The sequence below is a fragment of the Sparus aurata genome, chromosome 10 (genome assembly GCF_900880675.1).
Source record: "Sparus aurata chromosome 10, fSpaAur1.1, whole genome shotgun sequence".
Classification (NCBI taxonomy): Eukaryota; Metazoa; Chordata; class Actinopteri; order Spariformes; family Sparidae; genus Sparus; species Sparus aurata.
This window is the reverse complement of record NC_044196.1, coordinates 26348706-26371064: the sequence shown is the minus strand read 5'-3', so window position 1 is coordinate 26371064 and position 22359 is coordinate 26348706. Positions and strand designations below refer to the sequence as shown.

The 22359-nt window shown below is 39.3% G+C and overlaps 1 protein-coding gene across 8 annotated transcripts in view; it reads left to right on the top strand.

Annotated features, from left to right (window-relative positions):
* nrxn2b (neurexin 2b) overlaps positions 1 to 22359 on the top strand; it is a 661557-nt gene that overhangs the window by 356876 nt on the left and 282322 nt on the right. For all 8 annotated transcript variants that reach the window (XM_030429949.1, XM_030429947.1, XM_030429950.1 and 5 more), the window contains one exon: positions 18261 to 18434. In XM_030429949.1, coding sequence (XP_030285809.1) covers positions 18261 to 18434 — 174 coding nt within the window. The remainder of the gene's footprint in view (positions 1 to 18260; positions 18435 to 22359) is intronic.

Sequence of the window (22359 nt, the reverse complement as noted above, 5' to 3'; positions counted from 1 at the left end):
CACTTCGGTCAGAACAAATTTCCTTGGATGTTCTTACATTACTTACAAGGCAATAAGATTGGGGCGTCTTGCCTATTTAAATTGTCACAGACAGAGCTTTCCTATATCTCAGAATGAGCATGCCAAACAAAGTAATATGCATCTTGTAATACATTTCTGTCATTATAGATTAATCCTTTTCATATAATCGAATAGTTTATTATAATCAATATCTAGTAATATTCACATTGTAACATGGCTTTAATAGACTGGTGACCATTTCTGTTCACAAAAGCATTTATCATCGATGGACACAAAGGAATGGATAGCTACAATAAACAGTATCTTTCTTGGAATAGCAGCTGCACTTTTTTATTTTCTCCATCCTCTACTTTGCTCCAGTAAAAATTGTTGCTTTTATTATTTTCCTTATTGATACACACACTGAATTAATTAAGGTGCAAAGACGGGGATTTCTTTCATCAAAGTCGCACTGCTAATCTCCGCAGGATTTTTTCAGGCAGCATGTTGTTTGAACTTTTATATTGTGAGGGCTGTTTTGCTTATTTTATTCGTTTTTTCTTTTGTTTTTGTTTTTTGCTACACGGACCTGATGGCGCATTGGTGTTGTTCTTTTCACATTTGTGGTGTGAAATGGTTTGACTCTAAACTAAAGCGCGATCCAAATGTTTTTCAATATTATCTTCTATGCTTGCCAGCATGCCAGGTGTTACTTATAGCATTTTAGCATTAGTAATTACCGTGCTTGATTTTGAGGCTTCAGTATAATTACGAAAAATAAACAAGGCCATTCACCCAAAAGACAAGTGGCCTCCTCTGAGAGAGATCCTCTTTTTGACAGGAAGCATTAGGGTTTTAATGATATGCCTTCATTCTGAGGAACACTCGCACCTGTAATATCACTTGGGGCAGACAGAGGCTAGTTGTCTCCATTTGCTTATGCTAATTATGTCAAGGTTTCACAATTAATTTAGCAAAGATATGTTGATCATTAATTCATTAGACTACACGTAGCACCTTAAACCAAGGACGCTGGGGATAATTAGTCAATGTTTTCTAACTAAAGCCAATGAGAATATTTGTTGTTTAACATTTTATTCATCATTTGATCGCACCATCGTAGCATTGCTGTTAGCAGTCACACCTTTAGTCGCGGTTGCATTATTAGCATAGCAACAGTAAAATATATTGTGAAGTTCACATTCTTAAAAGCGCAATACATGATCAAAGTCAGTCAAGCAAATGAAATCGAAAGCTGCATAGGTTTTGTGTCTGCCTGCTGTTGTTATAATATTCTGTTTGTATCTTGCGCTTTCCTTGCAAAGCTGAGGTTGAAGGAAGCAGTGCTGGCCATGTGGAAGAGGAAGCAAACAAAAACATGCAACGTCCTGAGGGGAATAGTATACTTTAATATGCCAAGAACATGAAAATGTCAAAGATACAAATGTCATCATTAAACTTAAACTAGAATTATACAGTGGTGGGATATGAGGAATAAAAACAACAGCAGAATACATCTTTGGAAGAGTTTTTCAGGTTGAGGAAATGTAGGGAGGAGGAATAATTTGGCGTACAGTATTCAGACAGTGCCTGTCCCTTCCTTTTGAAGATGCTTGCTAATGAGGCATACTTGTGCAGAATTGTAAAGAGATGACATTGAGTATGTTCCATTTTTCAACAAAAGCAGAACAAATTGAAACACAATATGGAGGGAGAGGTTTGGCTAGGGACAGATAGGAGGAGAGAAAGACAAACAGGTAGACCCATTTCAACAAGCTCTGCTCTTGCCAGCAGTACATTTGAGATTAGCCGTTTGATCACCGTAAAGCATTTCTCTTGTCTTCGTTCTGGGTAATATCAGTGTCTGACAAACCAAGCTCAGATAGTCACTAATCCCGTCACGGTACCATAACCTCTTCATGCCTCATAGCTGACCAGGTGCAACACTAATTGTAAACACTTGAATTTTTCGGTCACAAAAACATGAAAGACCGCAGGTTGACCCTTTTTGTAGCGTTCAAAAATAATATCTGACAGCTAACAACTTCCCCAACATAGTGGGGAGGACTTTAAAACCTGTCAATATTATCACTGAAAGGGTGCAAGTTGTTTGATGTCCATTTTTTTTCTAACTGCATAACATTTTTTACAGCACTATGTTTATGTTAGCTTATTATCATGACAGTTTAAGTAACTGTTAGAATTTGCAAATCAGTAAACAAAGCAACATTTAGTCATATGCTTAATCACAGTGCTCTCTGTGATTCAATCAATCTGTCAGTCTTAACAAAGAAGGGTAACTCATATTCGACACAGTAGTTAGAGTGAGGGTTAATTTTTTTTTTTTAGTTCAAACAGTGTACACTGTCAGCAGAATAGAAAAAGATACAGTCAGGGAATTGGATGGCATAGTAATGGCACAAGTGAAAATTACCAACCTATAATACATGAGTCTAATTCAAAATGCAGCCTATTAATTGTTCTTTGATATTTTCAACAGAGCAATTGCATCAAGCGGAAGCCTTTTATTTAAAGCACATTCGAAATGTATGCAGTAACAACATAATAGAATTTGGCTTATTTTCATATATAGTCATGCCTGCGACCTGCCCTGAACCTGTCTAGTCTATATCCAGTGAATAACTTCAGTGGGGCAGCTGTGGGCTAAGTGCCTTCGGTAAGGCAGCATACGTTAGAGTACTGTAAATAGAATTGGTTGACAGTCCAGATGTTAAGATCCTTGGATACATGACATCCTTGCACTACAGGATGACAGCATTATCTCAGTAATCGGGGCAGGCAAGTTTTGATTCATTACACCCTGGTGCAATGTTGCGTCTACATGGTAGTGTCCATACAAGTTTTTGCGTGCTTTCAAAATTCTCACTAAACACATCCAAACATACATAGAGTAAGTCCATACATTGGTCTACCAACTGACTTCTCACGGTAGCATGTGACACGAAAGTGGTTATAGTCTGAGCTCTCTGTGGATATCTTGTAACCTGACCTATTAGGGAAGAGCCAAACTGACATGCAATGTCATATTTTTGCTAACTTTGCAGAGTTTGTGACCAGCGGTGATAACTACGATGTGATTCATTTTTAGTCAAGATCTTTCCCAGAATAGAGTTTGTTTTAATCGCAACTTTACCTCAACTGCTTATACCACTGATCTGAGCGCTCATCTTTTCTAAATCTTTTTTACACCTGAATTTTGCTTCTTGTGCCACCAAAGCTGCAGTTCTTCAGCCCTGCTGGTTCCCCTCTGCTTAATTCACAAGTCTCTTGTGTCAGTCAAGACACCCACCTGCTGGCCTTGTCCATCACCAGCTTCCACCTCTCCTGGCTCTTTTTGCCTATTATATTTAATCGAAATGTTAATGTCATATTACATAAGTACATTTTGCCTACTACCCTTCTCTTTAAGGGGATTCTTTTCCATGTGTTACCCTTCTCTATAAGAGGATCAAGATGAGCAACAGTGCAGGTGCTCTGGGGCTCCTAAGGATGTGTGTGTTGCTTAGTGACAGAGCACCGTGGAATATATTTTGAATAAAGGGTGATTGTGCACACTTTCTTGGAAAAAAAGCAACATGACTCAAATCTCTAAGAATCCATGACACAGCTGCTGTATGTGGTTTTTGTAGTAGCAACACTATGTATACGTTCTTATACGTCCAGCATTTGGCCTTGAATGTGGTATGTAAGGGCAAGACTTGTTTGCTTCAAGTACTCAACATGAGTGACACATTGTCAGTACCACTGTGCGTGCCCATCCCCTATCCTCTTGAGTAAACTGTCACCAATGCATTAGCATTTTCACATACAGATATGCAAAGTGACCTGGATGGATATAAGCCATTATCTATTCTTCCTCTGACGATATACATGCATTGTTACGTCCTGAGGCTTTTCTTGTCCTTCTATTATATTGTGTTGAGAGGAAATATCTTTACAAACATGCAAAGGTCTATTCCATTACGTAAGGGAATACATTTGTCTTCTCCCTCTCTTTTGCTTCTTATTCTCGCCCTCTTCACAACATCATGTCAGTGGGAAGCACTTGAAATTGGCATCTCTGGGGCAATGGTAACAAGAGGGCCACTGGGCCAGTGATGTTACCATATTGAAAAAAATGCATTGTCCAGCTGTGAAAATTGAAATCCTATTCAACTATACTCTGCCCACCATGGAAACGGCACAAATTACCACAACTGCTCCGCTATACAGCGCTGATTACATATTTCAAAAATGCTCTTGACCTTGTAATCTCCAGCAGAGTATACATTTTAAGCTTAATGGGCTTCAACTGTTAAAATGAGTCAAGGTCTTATTATTATTATCTCAAATGTCTGTGCAAAGCAAAACTGGTGTGTAGGTGTTTAAGTCTCCAACTTCAACATGAAATATATGTGTTAAATTCAGTGAAGAACCCGTCCCATGTCTTTGTCTGAAATAGTACTCAAAATTAGTATAGCCTGGACAGGTCATCTTTGACAACTTAAATGGTCTGAATAGAATACTTCCATTTGGCCTTAAATAATATAGTTCCTTGTACCTAAGTGTTGAATCTGATCAAGCAGATATGGTGTGAGGAGAAGGACACTTGTAGACTTTTCATATTTAATGTTTAAAAGAGATTTGATGATAGAAATTGTTGATATGATATTGTGACAAATGACGGTTTGGGTATGTGAGCCAGTCATTTAACCTGCATCTATAACCAACTCTTATACTTACACTCACTTAGTCAAGTCTTTGGTCTATATCAGCCTAAATATATAGGTCCTTCACGCCGTCCTATAAAGCCTCACCTTCCCCAGCAGATTATTTTTTTCCTCCCTGTCCTTCTCTTTCCCCTCTATTTTTTTGCTCACTGTCATTGCTCTCCCAATAAATGATGGGCTAGGTAGCTTGAGTGCTGCAATAGAGCAGTGTGTTTTAGCCTTTTTCTCCCACTGACCTGTCTTACATTACAATTTAGTATGGCATTACTCACAGCTTTGGCCATTTTCCCAACCTCCTTCTCTGGCCTCATGTCTCCCTTTCATCGGAGGCCAGCTTCTCCACCAGTAGTGAGAGGCTGTGATAGAGACGGCTCTCTTGTGTGTAATTGAGTATTTATGTCTACACACATGTGCATTTGTGTATAGTTTATGTTTTGTGCTCACTGTTACAATATATTTGCTGACTTGTCAAAAAGCTCCTCTAAATGAAATAAATGAAAATGTATAACATTGATATATATATTGCAGGGTAATGTAAATTTGTGCTGAAATTAAGTCCCTTAATTAAATACTCAATGGCCAGAATAATAACCATAATAACAACCATATTTGTATTTTGAAATATATTGCAATCGAAAGTCAGTTATAAAGAAAAACTTCTAAACAACCGGTTCATTGAAAAAAAAAAAATCAGTTACAGAAACCCAAACAATTATCCTTATTGGACCCTTCATCGCAAAATGCTCTATTAATGATTCAAATGTTAACCTGTTCCAATTGTTGTGTCACCGGATATGTTAGTTTAAAACGCAACATAGTAGGTACATAACATTACATTTTGTGCCAGTTGACCTATACAGTTACATAATTCATACAGTGGCATTGCAAATACAGCATTTGACATCTAACTTTAACAATTTAACATAAGCAGTCAATGACAGAGCATTTAGGCATGTTTTTGGAAAACTGAACAGAGTGTAGCTGATAAACACATCAACTGCATTAAATATCCCCTTTGCAAACAAAAGGTTAGGAAAGAGGCAATTAATAATATATGTATATATCTCCCCAGCCAGATAGGCCAAGAACAGAGACCCTGTTTTCAATAACTGGCAGGTAAAATGTGGCAGGCTTCTTCCGACAGAAAATGAGACGGGAAAATGAGGGCCATTTCCAAAAGAAAAACAAGGATAGGGCAATTAGTACAGACAGGCACAACTAAATATTATGTTAATATAAAAAAGATGGCTGGTGAGGTAGTGGTTGAAAAAATAGAGTACTACAATTATTCTTAAGCAAGAGAGGTTGGAAATTGACTTGGATTGATGACAGCAAAAAGGCTGTAAGTGGCATCGACCCCTTGCTGTTTGGTGATAGAACATTTCAAATTGTCCCTCCATTTACTGTTTTTTTATTCTTTTATTATGCAAAATAATAAAATAAAATAAAATAATATAATAATACAAATACATTTTACTCAATCCATATGGTTTTGTTTCAGAAAAGATTGACACTGGCTTCATCCGAAGTCAGTCATTATTCCCTAGGGCCCGACGGTACACAACTGGCAGGGGCATTATCACTGGTCTGCCCCCCGATGATTGTTGTTATGGGTGCTTTTCTTTTTACTTTACACATATTCACAAGTCCCCATCTCCATCATCTTAGTAAGATTAAAAGAGAGAGTTTGAAGGAGAAAACCCTGACCTCCTCCGTTATGCTTTCTCCTCAACGACTACAGCAGAGGCCATCGTGAAGGTCGACCTGAGAACAAACAAAACATAACACACAGCAACACAGCTGGATTCGTGAAAGTTATCTTTATCCAATTACATATATATATATATATATATATATATATATATATATATATATATATATATATATATACATATATATGTATATATGTATATATATGTATATATGTATATATATATATATATATATATATATATATATATATATATATATATATATATATATATATATATATATATATATATATATATGTATATATGTATATATATATATATATATATATATATATATATATATATATGTATATATTAATTTAATTACTATGATCAAGTCTCTCCTGTTGCAGCAGAGATGGACTGTAGTGAAATTACAGAGCTGCTTCATGGGCAGTGAATAATAGAATAACTTCTAGGACACTGTGACAGCAGCAGATTTGACTGCAGGATATGAATCCACTGTCTGATTCACAGCTTGATTCTCTTCACTGAGATCAAAATGAATTAGATGTAATATCTGAAATAGAAACTTTGTGAGCCCACAGTCAGTCTCTACTTCAGCAGCAGTGGACCAAAAACTGTCACCTGAAGACATTATCAATTCGTAAGTGCAGTCTGCACACATTCAACTTCTGCCCATTTTACCAGGTGCAGCGAAACTATATCAGTAAAACACTCAGATAACAGGCCTGAACAACCACCCTGTACTTTAATTTACACCAGATACCATTTAGAGTAGAATCATGTGAAGCAAAAAAAAAAAAGCGAGGGACAAGGACATAAAGAAAGACAGGTTGAGGATATTGTGAGTGCGGGGAGTATGGGCTAGGAAATGAAAGGGCAGGGAGATGAAAACAAATACAGGGAAAATGGAGAGAACATAGTGACTGAGCAAAGTGAGACAAACAGTGCAGTGGAGAGAGAGTGCAGCTAAGGCAAAGTAAAAGGAGACTGTATATGGAGTGACATTTTATAGAAGGGAGAATGGAAGCATGGAAGTGTGTAATGATGCCTGTCCGTGTCACCATACAATCTTTCAGAAAGTGTCACCAGCAAGCACTGGCACTTATTTGGAGCCCTTTCAAAGATTCACATACCAGCTGATTGTGTTTGGGTGAGTGAAACATTTTCAAAGTGGCAAACAGTCACATTTTTTTTTATCAGTTTTTGTATTAGAAGATGATGTATTCAACTATTTTTTTTCCTTTCAGTGTGGATATACATCCCTGTAGGGGACTTATGAGTTGGTTGTAGCTCGTATAATTTTAATGTAATAGACTACAGCGTGTCATAAATGGTTATAGAGCAGCTAAGAGACATAAGATATGCTATAAAGCATGGTGCCAAGGGGTTTATTAACTGGATGTGGAGCAGCTCAGACGTACCACTGAATTGATGGAGAGCAAATCAAAGAAATTATGCAGTTCTTGGTTACTACATGAATACAAATCTTTACAACATATCAAATAAGACCGTAAAACAAACAGTGGATACATTAGGCCCTGAAAGTCCACAAAACAAAATGTTCAACTTTTCTGCAGTCGTTGGATTTAACTGAAAAGGGTATACCGTTGCTGTCAGTTGGGGTCTTTACGTGGCAGCAATGTCGATACCATCGGTGAGTGTACCAGTTGTTACCCCATGCTCCGTACCGTTGGTACAAGTCAACTCTTGTCAACGGCTTTCTGGCTGATTGAGCTTGTCGAATCAGCAGTGGAAGCAAATCGGTAAGAGACATCATTCTGACTGTTCAGCTAAGCAAAAAAGCAAACACAGACTTGATTACCAATGCGTCACTGGTCGATTCGCAATATGAAAGAACCTTGATTTTGGTGACTATGCAGAATACGTGCATACGCGGTACATTTTTGCCACATTGCATTTTCAGTCATTAATTTCTATTGTTCTGTTCACATATTTGTCTCCTTCAATTAGCTCCCCACACTAAGAAGGGTAAAGAGAGAGGTTTTGAAAATGCATCACAGCACCTTACGTTAGAATAGAACCGAGTGAGAATGAGCGAGCGTGCACCTGTTACTGAAAAACGTGTCACCACGGTATCAAATAATTATAGTTTTAGTTGCCTCCAGTCTCTTCTATACCATTTGCTTTCAGAGATACACACATCCAAAATAACACACAACATAATTATAGAACTTATGATTTAGCATCGGCAATTAACGTGCAAGCGGCATCAACATTTATTCTCTACACCAGTCGTCTTGTTGTGGCATCTCTGCAGATCGGAGCGCCTCTGTAATTAGCAATCACACAATCCTTTGCATCTTCCTGCTGGCTGCCATTGTCCCAGCCCTAACTATAACACACACTGCCACTGCCTGACAGTCGTTCATTTGCACAGCCCACAGCATGTGTGTGTGTGTGTCTGTGTATCTGTGTGTCAGTCTTTTTGCATGTGTTTTTGTGTTTCTCATCAGTAATCATTCAATCTTTGTCAATTAGAGCCAGCATGAGCAGCAAAAGCAACACATGCAACATAGAGAGTAGATAGTCAGGACTCGAGAGGGAGGCAGAGATTCTTAATAGCGCATTTAATGAAAGTTAATGGTGGGCTTTGTGTTCGCCAGGGAATTGGCAAGAAGGAGCTGATTATTGTTTAGAGATGAGACCAGGCATTGTGCATTCACGGCCTATTCTCATTATCAAACTTCTCTCAGTGATGGATATAAATAATGTATATCACAGTATAGCTAGATATGGGCAAAGACTGCAAAACCCTCGCTTCACTTGGGAGCCAATTACAGGGAAGGATGAAATACAGGTCCTGTCTTGAGTGGTGTACTGACCGAATAAAATGAATAGCTTAACACAGCTATTGGATATTAATACTTCATCTCCAAAAAGTAAACTTTTCCTCAATAGAAAATTATTTGTTACATCCAAGAATTAATTCCCCTTGCAGATAATGAAAAAAAGAGAAATTGTAGCTTCAAGGTTTTCATTTGTGTGGTTGTTGGTCATTTGTCTGACCAGCAGCAGAGGGATTCACCTGATGCACCTCTAAGAAAGTACATTTGTAAAGTATCAAGAAAAGTCCTAATTTTCTTCCAGTCAGTGCTCCTGGTTGCTAGAAGTTATGAATAGCTGTCTTGGGTCTTGAGGGTCATCGCCCTATGTCTCTGATGACTCGCAGATCAAATTTACGGATCAGCAAAAGCAGATAAAGGAGGTTTTCACACTGTGAAAGATGAATGAAAGCATCATCTCAGAGATCTATATTTCACTTTAAAACCCTCTGAAAAACCCTGATTGTCCAGTGTAAATGTTAAGTCAGTGTGCTCTTTCAGATTGTGCAGTCAGAGGCTCTCCGGGGCCCGGTATCATAGTATCCCAACCCTTCCCAACGGCCCCTGAGAGGTCATTATGGTAACTGTGGAGATGCGGAGGTGGTGGTCTCTGGCGGTGCCTGGGAGGCTGTAATTGGTCCCATCTTGTGGATCGCTCTGAGCTCTTCAGCAGCACACAGGCATTCATCAAAGCTAGGGCAGCACAGCCAGACCAGGACACTGTCTCTGGCTGTGTGGAAAGCGATCACTTGTTTTAACCTGCCCACTCTAGACCAGTCTCAAAAACTGCTTAAAAGTTGCAGAATGATCAGAAAACATTTACATTACATCCAGTTATGTGAAAAAAAAAAAAAAAAAAAAAAAAAAAACGTTTTTCTTATTACATTTTGTAGAATGCTTCACTAACATCATAATTGTGAAGAATTATTTATAGAAGTGACCAAGCACCGGATTTATTAGTAGCCCCATTCACACTGCGGTTTGGATGCCGGGATCCTGCACCATTTCTCTGTCTCCACCTCTGTGTGAATGTCTCGGAGGTTGTGAGGGGTGAAATTTCTCTCTGGCGCTGATACGCCTCTGGAGGTAGTATCAGAGGCGCAGTATTGGCGAACCAAATCAGTGTGAACGGATAAGCTGGCTGCGCGTATCGGGGGCGTGTCAATCGGACAGTCTGACAACTACACAAGTCCTTAACTCAACAAAATAAAGAGAAATGTCCCACAAAGCAACGTTACATGACAAAACAAAAGCAACGTAGTAACTGTAACTGACTTTTGCCACTTATATAAGGGAAAAAAATACTGCAGTTATAAGTGGAAAAGTGTCTGTCCTCCCGTCTGTCCTACTGACTCTTCATCACATTTTTGGCCGGCAAAGAACTTTAACTCACCAAGTTTTTGTGTTGAAAATAAATCACTGAGATGGTCAGCCCTCCCGTGAACTTTCCCCCAGGAAACAGCCTCCCTCCCCACAAGTGACAGAGTCAGACAGTGTCCTGTTTACTGATTTAGAGTGAAAAATTCAACTTTATTACTTTCCAAGATGTTTGGTGGGTCAGGATCTCAATCACAACACATTGTAACAGCATCCATATGATTATAAACCGTCAACGGGTTTAATAGTTATTAATGGGGACGCCTGGGGAAACACCTTGAAAAAAAACACACCTCATCATCATGACCTGTACCGCCAGGCCTCTTTAGGAGCCGCAGCGCTGGTTTTCTGTGTGAGTTAAACAGCGGTTCGTCTTTGAGGTGGAGACGCTTCACTCTGTGTGAACAAACAACGCCAGAGAATTGGCGAACTGCGGCTGCGGCGATCATGCGGTGTCTCTGTGCGAGAAGGGCTAGTGTTTTATTATATACCAAAGGAGAAAAAAATTCTACATTTAAATGTCAAAGAAATATTTCCTTTTTCTATAGTTTGTTAAAGCTCCTGTTTGTAAGATGGTAAAACTGACGCTTTGGGTTTCCCAACTCGTCAGATACTGACGCTTTAGGATTGTAGGTCGGGTCGGCCACCATCTGAAAGCGTCAGTATCTGACGAGTTGGGAAACCCAAAGCGTCAGTTTTACCATCTTACGAACAGGAGCTTTAAGTTATCTGCATGATCCAGGGGTGTCGAACTGGGGGGGAAAGTGGGAATGGTTACCCAGGGCCCCAATGGGGGAGGGGGCCCTCTAAAGGCCTGCAATAAAAATGTTGTTTTTATTTGTATTTTTTTTTTTTTATTTCTAAGTAATTAGTGTCATAGCTAACGTTAAATTGGCAGAATAAATCGGATGAGAGACTTTACTCTGTATAAAAAAAAGATAGTGGAGGCTGTCTGAGGCCCCTCTCACCCCTCACAATACATAATGGTTAAGTCCACCCCTGCAGCTGCAGGTGTGAAGATGTGTCTCTAACAGCTTAAGGAGCGGAGTGGCTGCTGCATCTCAAGACAAGTCTTTCCTCAAGAAAGCAAAATCAGGGAGCCTTAAACGAAAGAAAAAGGCAGAGAGGGAAAGAAAGCAAGGAGAGGGAAGACAACTCCTCACAAATTCTTTCAAAAGAAAGGTGAGCACAGTTCACAGCTAACACAGTTTAAAAACAGTTAAAGCTAATATCAGCAGTTGTAAAGATTGAAGGCAGTCAGACAGCCACGAGTCTAGCTCAGTTTGAGCAGCAGCAGGTTCCTCATCCTCATATCATCCCTTATTAAGTGGTGGCTGAATGTTGTTATTACAAGTAATCATTTCACATTGAGGTCGCGGACCTCGCGGTAAAAACAGTTCCAATTTGGAGCCATATTGAGCTCCTTTCGCAGTAAGCTAGCATGGCATGTTTGGTATCAAGATTTCCATGATGCTTATGGCTTTAAAAAAATCTTAAAAACTGAGCCCGTGACAGCCCTCAGAATACAGAAATGTTAATGCCAGATGATCCACCATCATTTTCAGGGGGTTAAAAGTAGAACTGAGGTGGAGAATGATTCAAACTTTAAGATCATGGTGATCAATGAGGCAGAGTATAGGTCAAGTGCATCAGCAGCAGCTGTCTGTCAGCCCCCTATAAAAAAAAAAAAAAAAAACTATAATCCAAATTTATTTCAGAATGATTTTCATGTATTAAAAACAGTTCTGAAATAAAAAAAAGAGCATATGTATGTGTATATATAATATAGTTCCAATTCAGCTATCACTAAAATAGAATGTTTGGTCAGTGGTTTTGGACTCTCACCTCCCTGCTTTGCAGTAGGAACAGAGGAGAAACTTTCTGGTGCATGCAGACTGTGTGACTCAATACAACTCTCAGTACCATCAGAGAAATGGTTATATTTTCTGGAAATCAGATGATTAAATCGCAACGACCATATAGCCTCATATATGTATGTTTTCACCCCAAATCCAATGCCAGTGTGTACAGTTGTGGAGATAATTTAGACCTGCATGCAGGACTGCACGGGAGACAGTGAGCAGTAATTAAGTAACTGTCATGTTGTTCTTTTCACAAATATGGGAATGATAGTCAAAAATATCATTAAAATGCATAGTTGTATATAAAACGGCATCACATTTTTTCACCGGCCTATACAAGGGCCCAATTAGATTTCTTTTCATGGGGCCCAAAATCCCTGGCAGCGCCCCCGACATGATCACATAGATATTCAACAATGTTCAAGCTCCGAGATACCCAGCATTGTATTCAAAGCATGTTGCATTTATTTTGGTCATGTCTTGCTTTTGCTTCTAGGAGAGAGTCAGAGAGTGAGGAAGGAATTTTGCACAAGTCACATCAACATATTAAGAATAACACTTTAAAATGTTGTCTCATTTTTGAACATACCTTGACCCACCTAGCTTGATGCTCTTTTTACTCTTGTGAAATTAAATTGATTGAAAAAATAAACCAAAAAGTAATGGTACATTATTTTTTTTTTTTTTGCTGGGTCACTCAGCTGCATTAAATTAATCATGTATTGCTACTTAGATCAGTGTTAAGTATGACACTTTTGAACATTTCACATGCTCAGCCCTCTGCCAGCAGCGACTTCAAATACTGGGGACTGAAACCTCCACAGTAAACATCCCAAGCGACAGTGCGGCCGTGTCGCATTTAAAAACAAGGTAGATAAGCTGTAATGTATGCTTCGGGAACAAACTGTTCATGGCCCAAATGAAAAAAGAAGTGAAAACTTTACCCAAAGAAATCTGTAATTCAAATGAAAGTATCCAACTCCGCTCTGAACACGATGAGAGCCCATTTCTCTGAGTGGGTGTGTGTATGTGTGCTGCATATTTATTCTGTAATCTTTACTCCACCGAAAGAAAGCAAAACTTGCATGACTAATTTTTACAGTACATCTGGCGCGGCCCTCCCTCCTCTCTTGTCTACTCTGGTTATGCAGTCAGCCAGTGAAATCTCAAACATGATGTTGACTTCTTGCAGGAAGTGCACTGTTTGTTCTTTTGAGATTAACTCCATGCCGATAATTTCATATTTGCTAAATGGATCTTACGGCCGCCATTTCTGGGCATCAGTCAGTCGGACAGCAAATGAATTTGTTGTATTGATTATAATGCCCGGAAGCCCCGGCTAGGAAATATGAAGTGTCAAGCGCTCATTAATTCTGGAGGGAAGTCGGCAAACATCATTGACTCATTCCATTACACAAAGTCCACATATAATTGACCTCGTGGCTCATTGCTTCTCAGACTGCTAAAGTTGAAAGTTCTGGTTTTCTGCCGTGAAAATAGAATTTTTTTTTTTAGGAAGCCTTTCTGACGGTATCATCTTTGTAGCAGGATCTCGCCCCTGTGTGAAAGGTTTTGCTGGATGTTCATTTTATGCCTACTTAAAGATAAAGGCTAAAGTGGGAGTTTTGATGATGAGGAATGCCTGGAGCTTTTCAAACCGTGTTTATTCATATGCGCTTACATCAAAGGCCTCTTTGTGTTTTTCATAATTTCACTTGGCATTTTCCCCACAACTCCGCAGAACAGAGGCCTGAGAGAGGAGGAGCGGGAAAGAGAGAGAAAATAATTGGGCTTAAAAGTGGATGGATATTTCCTTTTATGTTGTCGTGTAAAGAGACCTTAATTGTGCTTGAGCACTGAGATATCCCGAAAACTCAGCTTTATCATCTTGCTGAGGATACACAAGATTCCCCTTCCGTCTCGAGAAAGAGCTGCTGTGTATACTCTGTTCTTCTCCCAGAAAAGCAGCGTATATTGACAGGCTCACGGAATAAATCTTTCTAAGCATCAAATGCCACTTCTAGTGCCTCAGGCTTGATGCTGCAAGATGTATTCATGTCAGATTCATGGCTTCTTTGAGTCCTGTAACCATCAAAACTTGCTCGTTGAACCTCTGAAATGACAAAGGTTTTGTCAGGGGACTTCTCTTAGGTGCAAAACTAACAGAATTCACACTGTTCTACTTTGAAATATAAATTCTCAGTCTCTTGGTGACTGTAATATTTACTCTCTGAATCTGGTATTAGATATGTTTACAGTGGATCAGCAACAGACTAGATTCTAATGGCACAATGTGATGTTCACAGAAACCTCAAAGACTTACTCATTTAGCCCCTAACAACAACAACAACACAAAAGACACGTTTTATATTAAGTAAATTACTTTGGAAAATTAGAACAAACAAGCCCAGACAGCATTTTGTGTTGTGTACAGTAACATCATTAATTCAGTGTGAGCTCACCCCTGTTCCCTTGTTTATGGCACCGTTCACCTCTGTGTAGAATACATTGAAGTTCATGTAATCTGTGAAGGTAATTAACATTTGAAAATGAAGTGTTTAATCTCGAATGTGCCTCATGATGAAAGGGGAAATTGTCACATCCTACAGTTTTTAACCCTGCATGTATCATAGTCTGTATTTAAAGATTGTGTTTTCATGTGATAAAACACCATCAGAACCAATCTGTGACAGCTGTGATTAAAGCATTAAAGCAAGGCTTGAAGCATGTGGAGGTTTTCAACATTTCAACGGCTTTTTTCAGAGTTGAGATTTCCATGTTACTGTGTTTCAATGACGTAAAGTAAACCACGCCTCTAACATCAGTGCAGGGATAGTTAAGTAAAAAAACTGGTAATCACAAAATAAATAATGTGTCAAGTACTTAAAGTTGGGCCTAACGGTGGACACAGATCTGTACTGTGACTACCTTTCTACAATTAGGCGAGTGATATTGACACACAATTTTGAATTAGTGAGCTCAGGAGTTCACAGAAGGCAGAGACATTGTTTGTACCACTTACTATTATTATAATAATACAATGTGAAAAAAGTTTGTGACTATGCTTTGTACTAGAACTGTGTAGCTTGTGAGTAAATGTAACCATGCAGGTAACATGTGCATGCTCTTAAACCTTCAACTCCAGTGTTTCCCCTATATGGACCTAGCAGCGCCACTGCGGAAATATGACCGCCGCTACTGATTTTGTATTATTTTTTCAATGAGGAGAGGTGAAGAGTGGGCTCAGTCTTGTCTCTTTAGAAACTAATATTATATCATTTTGTGCTATGGACGCTTCATATCCGGGTCAATCACACACCTGTTTGAAATGATTTATGAAAATAAATCACGAACCACAGTGGGCCACCTATAGAGTCTATTTAGCCTGTTACGCTATTTCTTAAAGCTGTTAGAATAAGTAAGGGATGATGCCTGACAAGGTGTCCATAAACAGGAGTTAATGGACGACGGTTGCCTCCGCGAAATCCATTAACTCCTGTTTATGGACACCTCGAAGGGCATTATCCCGCTTATACCATGGTCACTTGCCAAAGAAAAGAAATTCGGACCATTAATTTACATTTTCATGCGTTTTACAATCAAAATATAAAGTTTTTCACAAGCCATAACTTAGTTTCCCTGGTAACGCCTGAGGGTTTGACTAATACCTGAAACAATCATTACTCTCCCGTAAGATTCTTATGCAATGGAGACGTTGTTCACTCCTCCAGTAAATAGGACGGATCATAGATACGACTTGGCAACGGGAGATATTCTAGTCCGCTCAGCGATGAGCCAGAAAGCTAACGTTATGCTAGCAAGATTCAAAGTCAATAATATTGCATACGGTTGACAAACAGTAAATATAATTTGACAGTATGCTAGCTAACACGATTAGCTACCTAATCAATAGCAAGATTTTCACGAACAAATGACGGGCTGTGTGTAACGTTACTGTGACCGCAGCCTGAAGCAGAGAGCTGAACAGCGAACGGGATGTGAGATTATTCGCGTATCAGTAAATTTAGAGGGGAAGTGTACTTTCTGCAGTTTGTGTGTTACAGTCGCCACCCTGTGGTGTTCAGAGGATAAGACACTGAAGGACTGACAGACTGCACTCAGTGCTGGAAATAACATATTCAGATTTGATACGCCAGCTAGCGCATTGATTTACAGCAGTGAACAGTCAATTTGACTGGAACTACTTAGTAGGTGTCCATATATCAGGGGTTAATGGACACCCTGCAGCCAATCAGAATCGAGTATTCCCCCAGACCATGGTATAATGAACTTTAATATAACAATTTCGGCTGCCAGTATCCATGGTTCTATTGTCATATAATGCTTGGCAACTATCATTGTCATTGTCGTGCCTTGCCTTGCTGCGCTGCACCGTCTCTCAGCATACACCACAACGAAGGTGACATTAGCGCCAGGTTTGGAGAAGGTGCAATGAGGTTTGGAGAAGGTGCAACGAGAAACTTTGAGTTTACTTGATAATGTCAGCACAACGATTTTAACAAGCACCGGGTAGATGTCAACCATGAAGCAAGCAACACTGATCACGAATTCAGGATTATCATTCGGGGTAGATAGATTTGTGCCGAGTTCACAAGTAAGGACTCCGACTTTGAGTGGCGTTCTGGTGTACTTTTTCTAGTAGGACGGAAAATTCCTACTGTCTCAGACGCAGCATTACTATGCGCGAGGGCCACTGCGACGCGCTAAAGCTGTCAATCTCAAATTACAGACGGATTACTTCACAGAGGCACAGACCTTTTGGATTGAATTTGTGTTATGTGATTTTACTGTATATGGTTGGTTGTTAATCTTTTTTTTGTTAAATTATTGTCAACAATTGTTTTAAAGATTATAGTTTTATTGTTTTCAATAAAAGTGTTTTTTCCTAATGCTTGAGACACCTCATATGTAAGATAGACAGACATTTTCCCTGCTCATTACTGCGCACAAATGTACTGTAATGTACTTGGGCCTAAAGAGCCCCTCTGGTGCGGGCAGACACATAGAAACCTCCTGGCAGGGTGCACTTTGTGCCTTGCTTTTGCACGTGGGCGAACACTCACCTCCACTGCTACAACTCCATCCTACTCCAACTCCATACTCAGAGAGATATTTGTTGTATTCTCATCAGTTAATGTTCGTCTTAATAGCATGGTTTTGAGGCAGATCTATTAAGGCAGATCTATGATACCGTGTCGAGTGAGACTGCAAATACAGTTTTTTTTTCTTTTTTTCACAGTGATGTTCCATGTTCCATTAGTGTGTTTTAAATATTTATGCCCGACCTTGTGATTTACAGTAATATTACTTGCTCAAAGCATCAGCAACTAAATTAGTATTATTACAATTATTATTATTGGGATTGCAGAGATGTGAGTTAGAATATATTCAAAAATGAATAAAGCCTGCAGTATCTATAAGCCATCTTCCATCCCTGGTATTATGTGTTTTGATGTTGAACTTGTTTATTTATTATTGTACAGTATGATTGTTTGATCTTAGCCTCCCTGACACTGAAATGTAATAAATGTTGTTGCCTCTGTTTGATCTTTAAAGAAGACATTCTAGTTTGTCACGTAAGTTACACAGAAGTACTTACAATTCTTTTTTAGAATTTGGAATAACTAAAACATTTCATTGGAAAAAAAAAATGAATAAAACAAACGTTGGTTCTCACAGGAGGTTTCTTTGTCTGTCTGTGTTTTGCAGGGGAGCTGTACATCGGTGGCGTGATAAAGAATATGTACAGCAATCTGCCCAAGCTGATTGCATCCCGGGATGGGTACCAGGGCTGTCTGGCCTCCGTGGACCTTAATGGGAGACTCCCCGACCTGATCGCGGATGCCCTCCACAGGGTGGGCCAGGTGGAACGAGGCTGCGATGGTGAGTGGGGGTGACATATAGTGACAGCCATGTCATGTGTAACTTTCCCTTTTAAAACTTGCACTGATAGCCTTCAGCATTTCCCTTTTAAAAGTAGTCGTACTTTGCTTGATACTCAATATCCTCAACACTTTTCATGATTTTGCTTTCACCCGTTGGTTGAATCTGTTTCCCTCAATGGCCTGATTACACACTGCAGAAAGCATTTGGTGAAGAGACATCAGTTCAGTCATTTGGTGCACTTGTATTTGGCAGCTATTCCCTGATATACACCAGTAACCTCACAGAAATTCTCACAGCTCTGGGCAGTCTTTACAATTTAAGCCCTTTTCCTCTGTATATCCTCTCTATTGCCCCATAAAACCTGCTCAATGGAGGTATCTCTCTCCGCTAATGTTACTGTCAGTACGGCTAATCTCAGCGACACCCCTCCCTCATTTGCTTTCGCCACATCGATCTTGCATTTGTTGTGTTTTTACCTCTGCTGCACGCAGGTCGTCACAACATTTCAGGTTGCATGGCACCAGTGTTAGATAGTAAATCCTGAGTATAACAGTAGGTTTTGACTATTGTATTTCCCCCTTCCACCAACCGCACCCCCACCTCATCCGGCCACCACGTCTCAATGGCGAGCTGAGTGTTGGGGAGCACTGACTTGATTTCCCTGAGGGCCGCGCTGGCTGGCTCGATGCAGCACTGATCCAGTTTTTTTTTTTTTTTTTCCCTGCTACTTCTGCCAGCCAGCCTTATTACCTGCCTACAGTTATAAGCCACAATCCACAATTACTTTGCTCCAAACACAGTTCAAAACTGCATTAAAGTATCATATTGACTCCCACAGGCATCCAAAATGGATGTTAATATCAGTTGATGATGGCATTTGCCATTAGGGATAATTGACCAGTTTTGGAAGGGTGGGATTTTTTTTGACTAATAGTGGTAGCTAACCCAGAGGCTGTGGCTTGATACCACAGGATTCCTTTGAAGCAATTTAGACTAGTTATCTACTATAATCTAATTCAGAATATTATTCCTTACCAGGCAATGGAGAAGCCAAATTCTGACATCAAATCAGTAAAAGTACAAATGTGATATTCAGTGGTTTTCTAGTGTTCATTAGTTTTCTTGAACAGTAGTTCAGATTCTAAGTTTCTGACTTCCCAAAGCAAAAGCAAGAGAATTGAAGACTGCTTTTGCAAAATGCAATGTTGTCCAGGGTATGAATCTCTGCCAAAGTTCTGACTGTCTTGGTTCTGAGGTCATTGTTAGCTTGTGGACTGGGGATACAGTGTGGTCAGAGGTGACTGCTGGTCCAGTCTCACTGGACCTAAGGCCAAACAAAAGGCAGAACATTGAGCTTGTTCTTGTAGCTCTCTACTGACTCAGCGGATCACAACACCAAAGAACAAGATGGGAAAAAGGGAAGGAGAATGAGACCGGGAGAGTTCAAGTGCATGTACATAAACAGTGTTGCTGACTCACCGTAGCTCCATAGGGAATGTGCAAGGAAACAAGACCAAAAATGTGAAAAGAAATACAATCTATATGGCTAAAATAATGTATAGTAGCATTAGAAGTTGACAAACAGGAGTGTATATATTTGTTGAAGTATGGAGGGCATTAGCCGAGTTTATATTATTTTCCAAGGCTAAAAGATAAAAAAAAAAAATAATTAGAAATGTTTTTCAGTAATACAACCTTACACATGTATGGCACCATTAAAACTATGTGGTGGGATCTGTAAGTGCAGTTGAGCACTCTGGCCGACTCCACACTGCTTATATGGGAACAGATGTTTCAGCAGTATCCCAGCTGTTAGTCGTATACGCAGGTGACAGCCTTGAGAGGGTGGAGATGTGTGCTCAATTAAGCTTATTGGCTTCCTATATTGCATTAGATTTTGCTGAACATTTGGAGAAAACACAGCAGATGGAGTTTAATGCTCCAACAAACCCAAGGCACCTAATAACAGGTTCTCAGGCAGCTGTATAAAGGTGGTGTTTGGCCGATCAATACTTGAAGGAAAAGAGAAGAGGTGATTATATGACTTGGTTATTAATTATGATAATATGCTCAATTAGTCCCTTAAGGGAACCTTTTATTAGTAAGTAATTAATTGGGCAATTAGCCTGGTGAGGAAACCACTAACACAACAAGCTAATAGAAAGGAAATGACATTGACTTTAAATGGACATTTAAAAGTAAAAACATGCATAGATCCGTGTTTTATTTATTTATATATTTTTCATTATTTATTTGTAGCAGGTTTGGGGGGGGGATCTTCTTTAATTGGGCCATTTGTAAATGGCACAGTGAGATGTCTGTTTGTCTATGTGAAAACAAATTAGTCTGGCATTGAACCATGGGTCTTCTGAAATGTTTGTGTTTAATTGAGATTTTAATGAGAATCCCTACGACCAACAAACACGACATTCACTGCACATACTTATTTTTAGAACGATTCTTATGCATCAGAACTGATCTGCATCCTAATCTTATATCTATCAACCTTCTCCCATCTTATGTGGGGAACAGATCATGTTTTGAAAGAAAATTCATAATGATCATCTTTCATCTACCTTAGAAATATTAGCTTCTAGTAACACAGGAAACAAAGGCTAAGTCTTTGTAAATTATTTTCCATTTTGTATCTGCTCATATGACAATGTCTGTTGGGTCAGCCGCATGGGTAATTGGAAGTGTATATATGATCTATCAAAGTTAAAAAGTCTATCATATAACCTATATGAATAGGAAGCTGGAATTCCACTGAGAAATTACAGCAGTGGTGGTTCTAATTGACAATTTAAATATCTTCAGCCATCCATGATGGGGAGACAGAAGGGAACACACCCCCATGCCCCAAAACACACACACACGCACACACACACACACACACACACACACACACACATACTGAAGATACTAAATGGAAACTGACTTGACAACTGCTAATTTACAATGCAGCTGTGCCCCAAGTTTGGTGATTACACCAGGCTCCAACCTTGAATATATATCAAATTTAATCCTAAGCAAACAATAATCAAATTACTTTCAGTCTGATGATGGAAAGCTACTGTATTTTGGTTCGCAAACTTTCAAGTCTGTCTTAAAGCCATAGTCAATTGCCCATATGAACAGTGAATCAGGTTCCGCTTGCTGTAATCATTTCCTCCTGTCATGCTGGCCTTTAATACCCCTTTTCGACCAAGGCAATTCAGGTGCTCGTTTGGAAACAGTGCATACTTTTTTAACAGCCAGAGCTAGAGTTGTGTGTTCTGACTTATCCATTGGAGATATTATTATTATTAAGATCTATTTTCACTAATTGAAGCAACAGTGGTTTGAAGAACAGTCATGTATGAATGCCAATGTAGGCATGCAAAGCCTAGAGCAACACTTGTAAAGAGTCAATGTAGTCCTATTTGACAGTCTTACTATTTCAAAATTGGAGAAGTATACAGTGACTGAATTATGTAACTAAACAGTGGTTTTCATGCCAGTGGGAAAGCAAACAGCTTCTTAAAATGTTAAACCAACTTTCAACCAGTACTAGCACCAGCCCAGAACCAGAACTTGGTTTGCTTTGGTTGAAAAGGTTTATAAGAGATCCCTCTCCAATGCGCTTTCTGTATAAGTGAGGGGGGGACAAAATCCACAGTGATCAAACAAATCGAACGGAAATATTCTCCATTCTATTCTGTGTCTGCCCACTGAGCTGAGCAGTGGAGAGATTCTATAAAAATGTTTTGTTGTCAGGAAGCTTTAACTTATCCACTTATATCTGCTTGATCTTTCTAACTTGGACTGCTAAAGCACAATATGAACTTAAGATAAGCCTCTTGAATAGAGTTGTATAAAACAGTGACTGGAACCTGTCCCCCAGCACATACATTGGCAGCATGCTGCAGTAAGAAGGAATTGT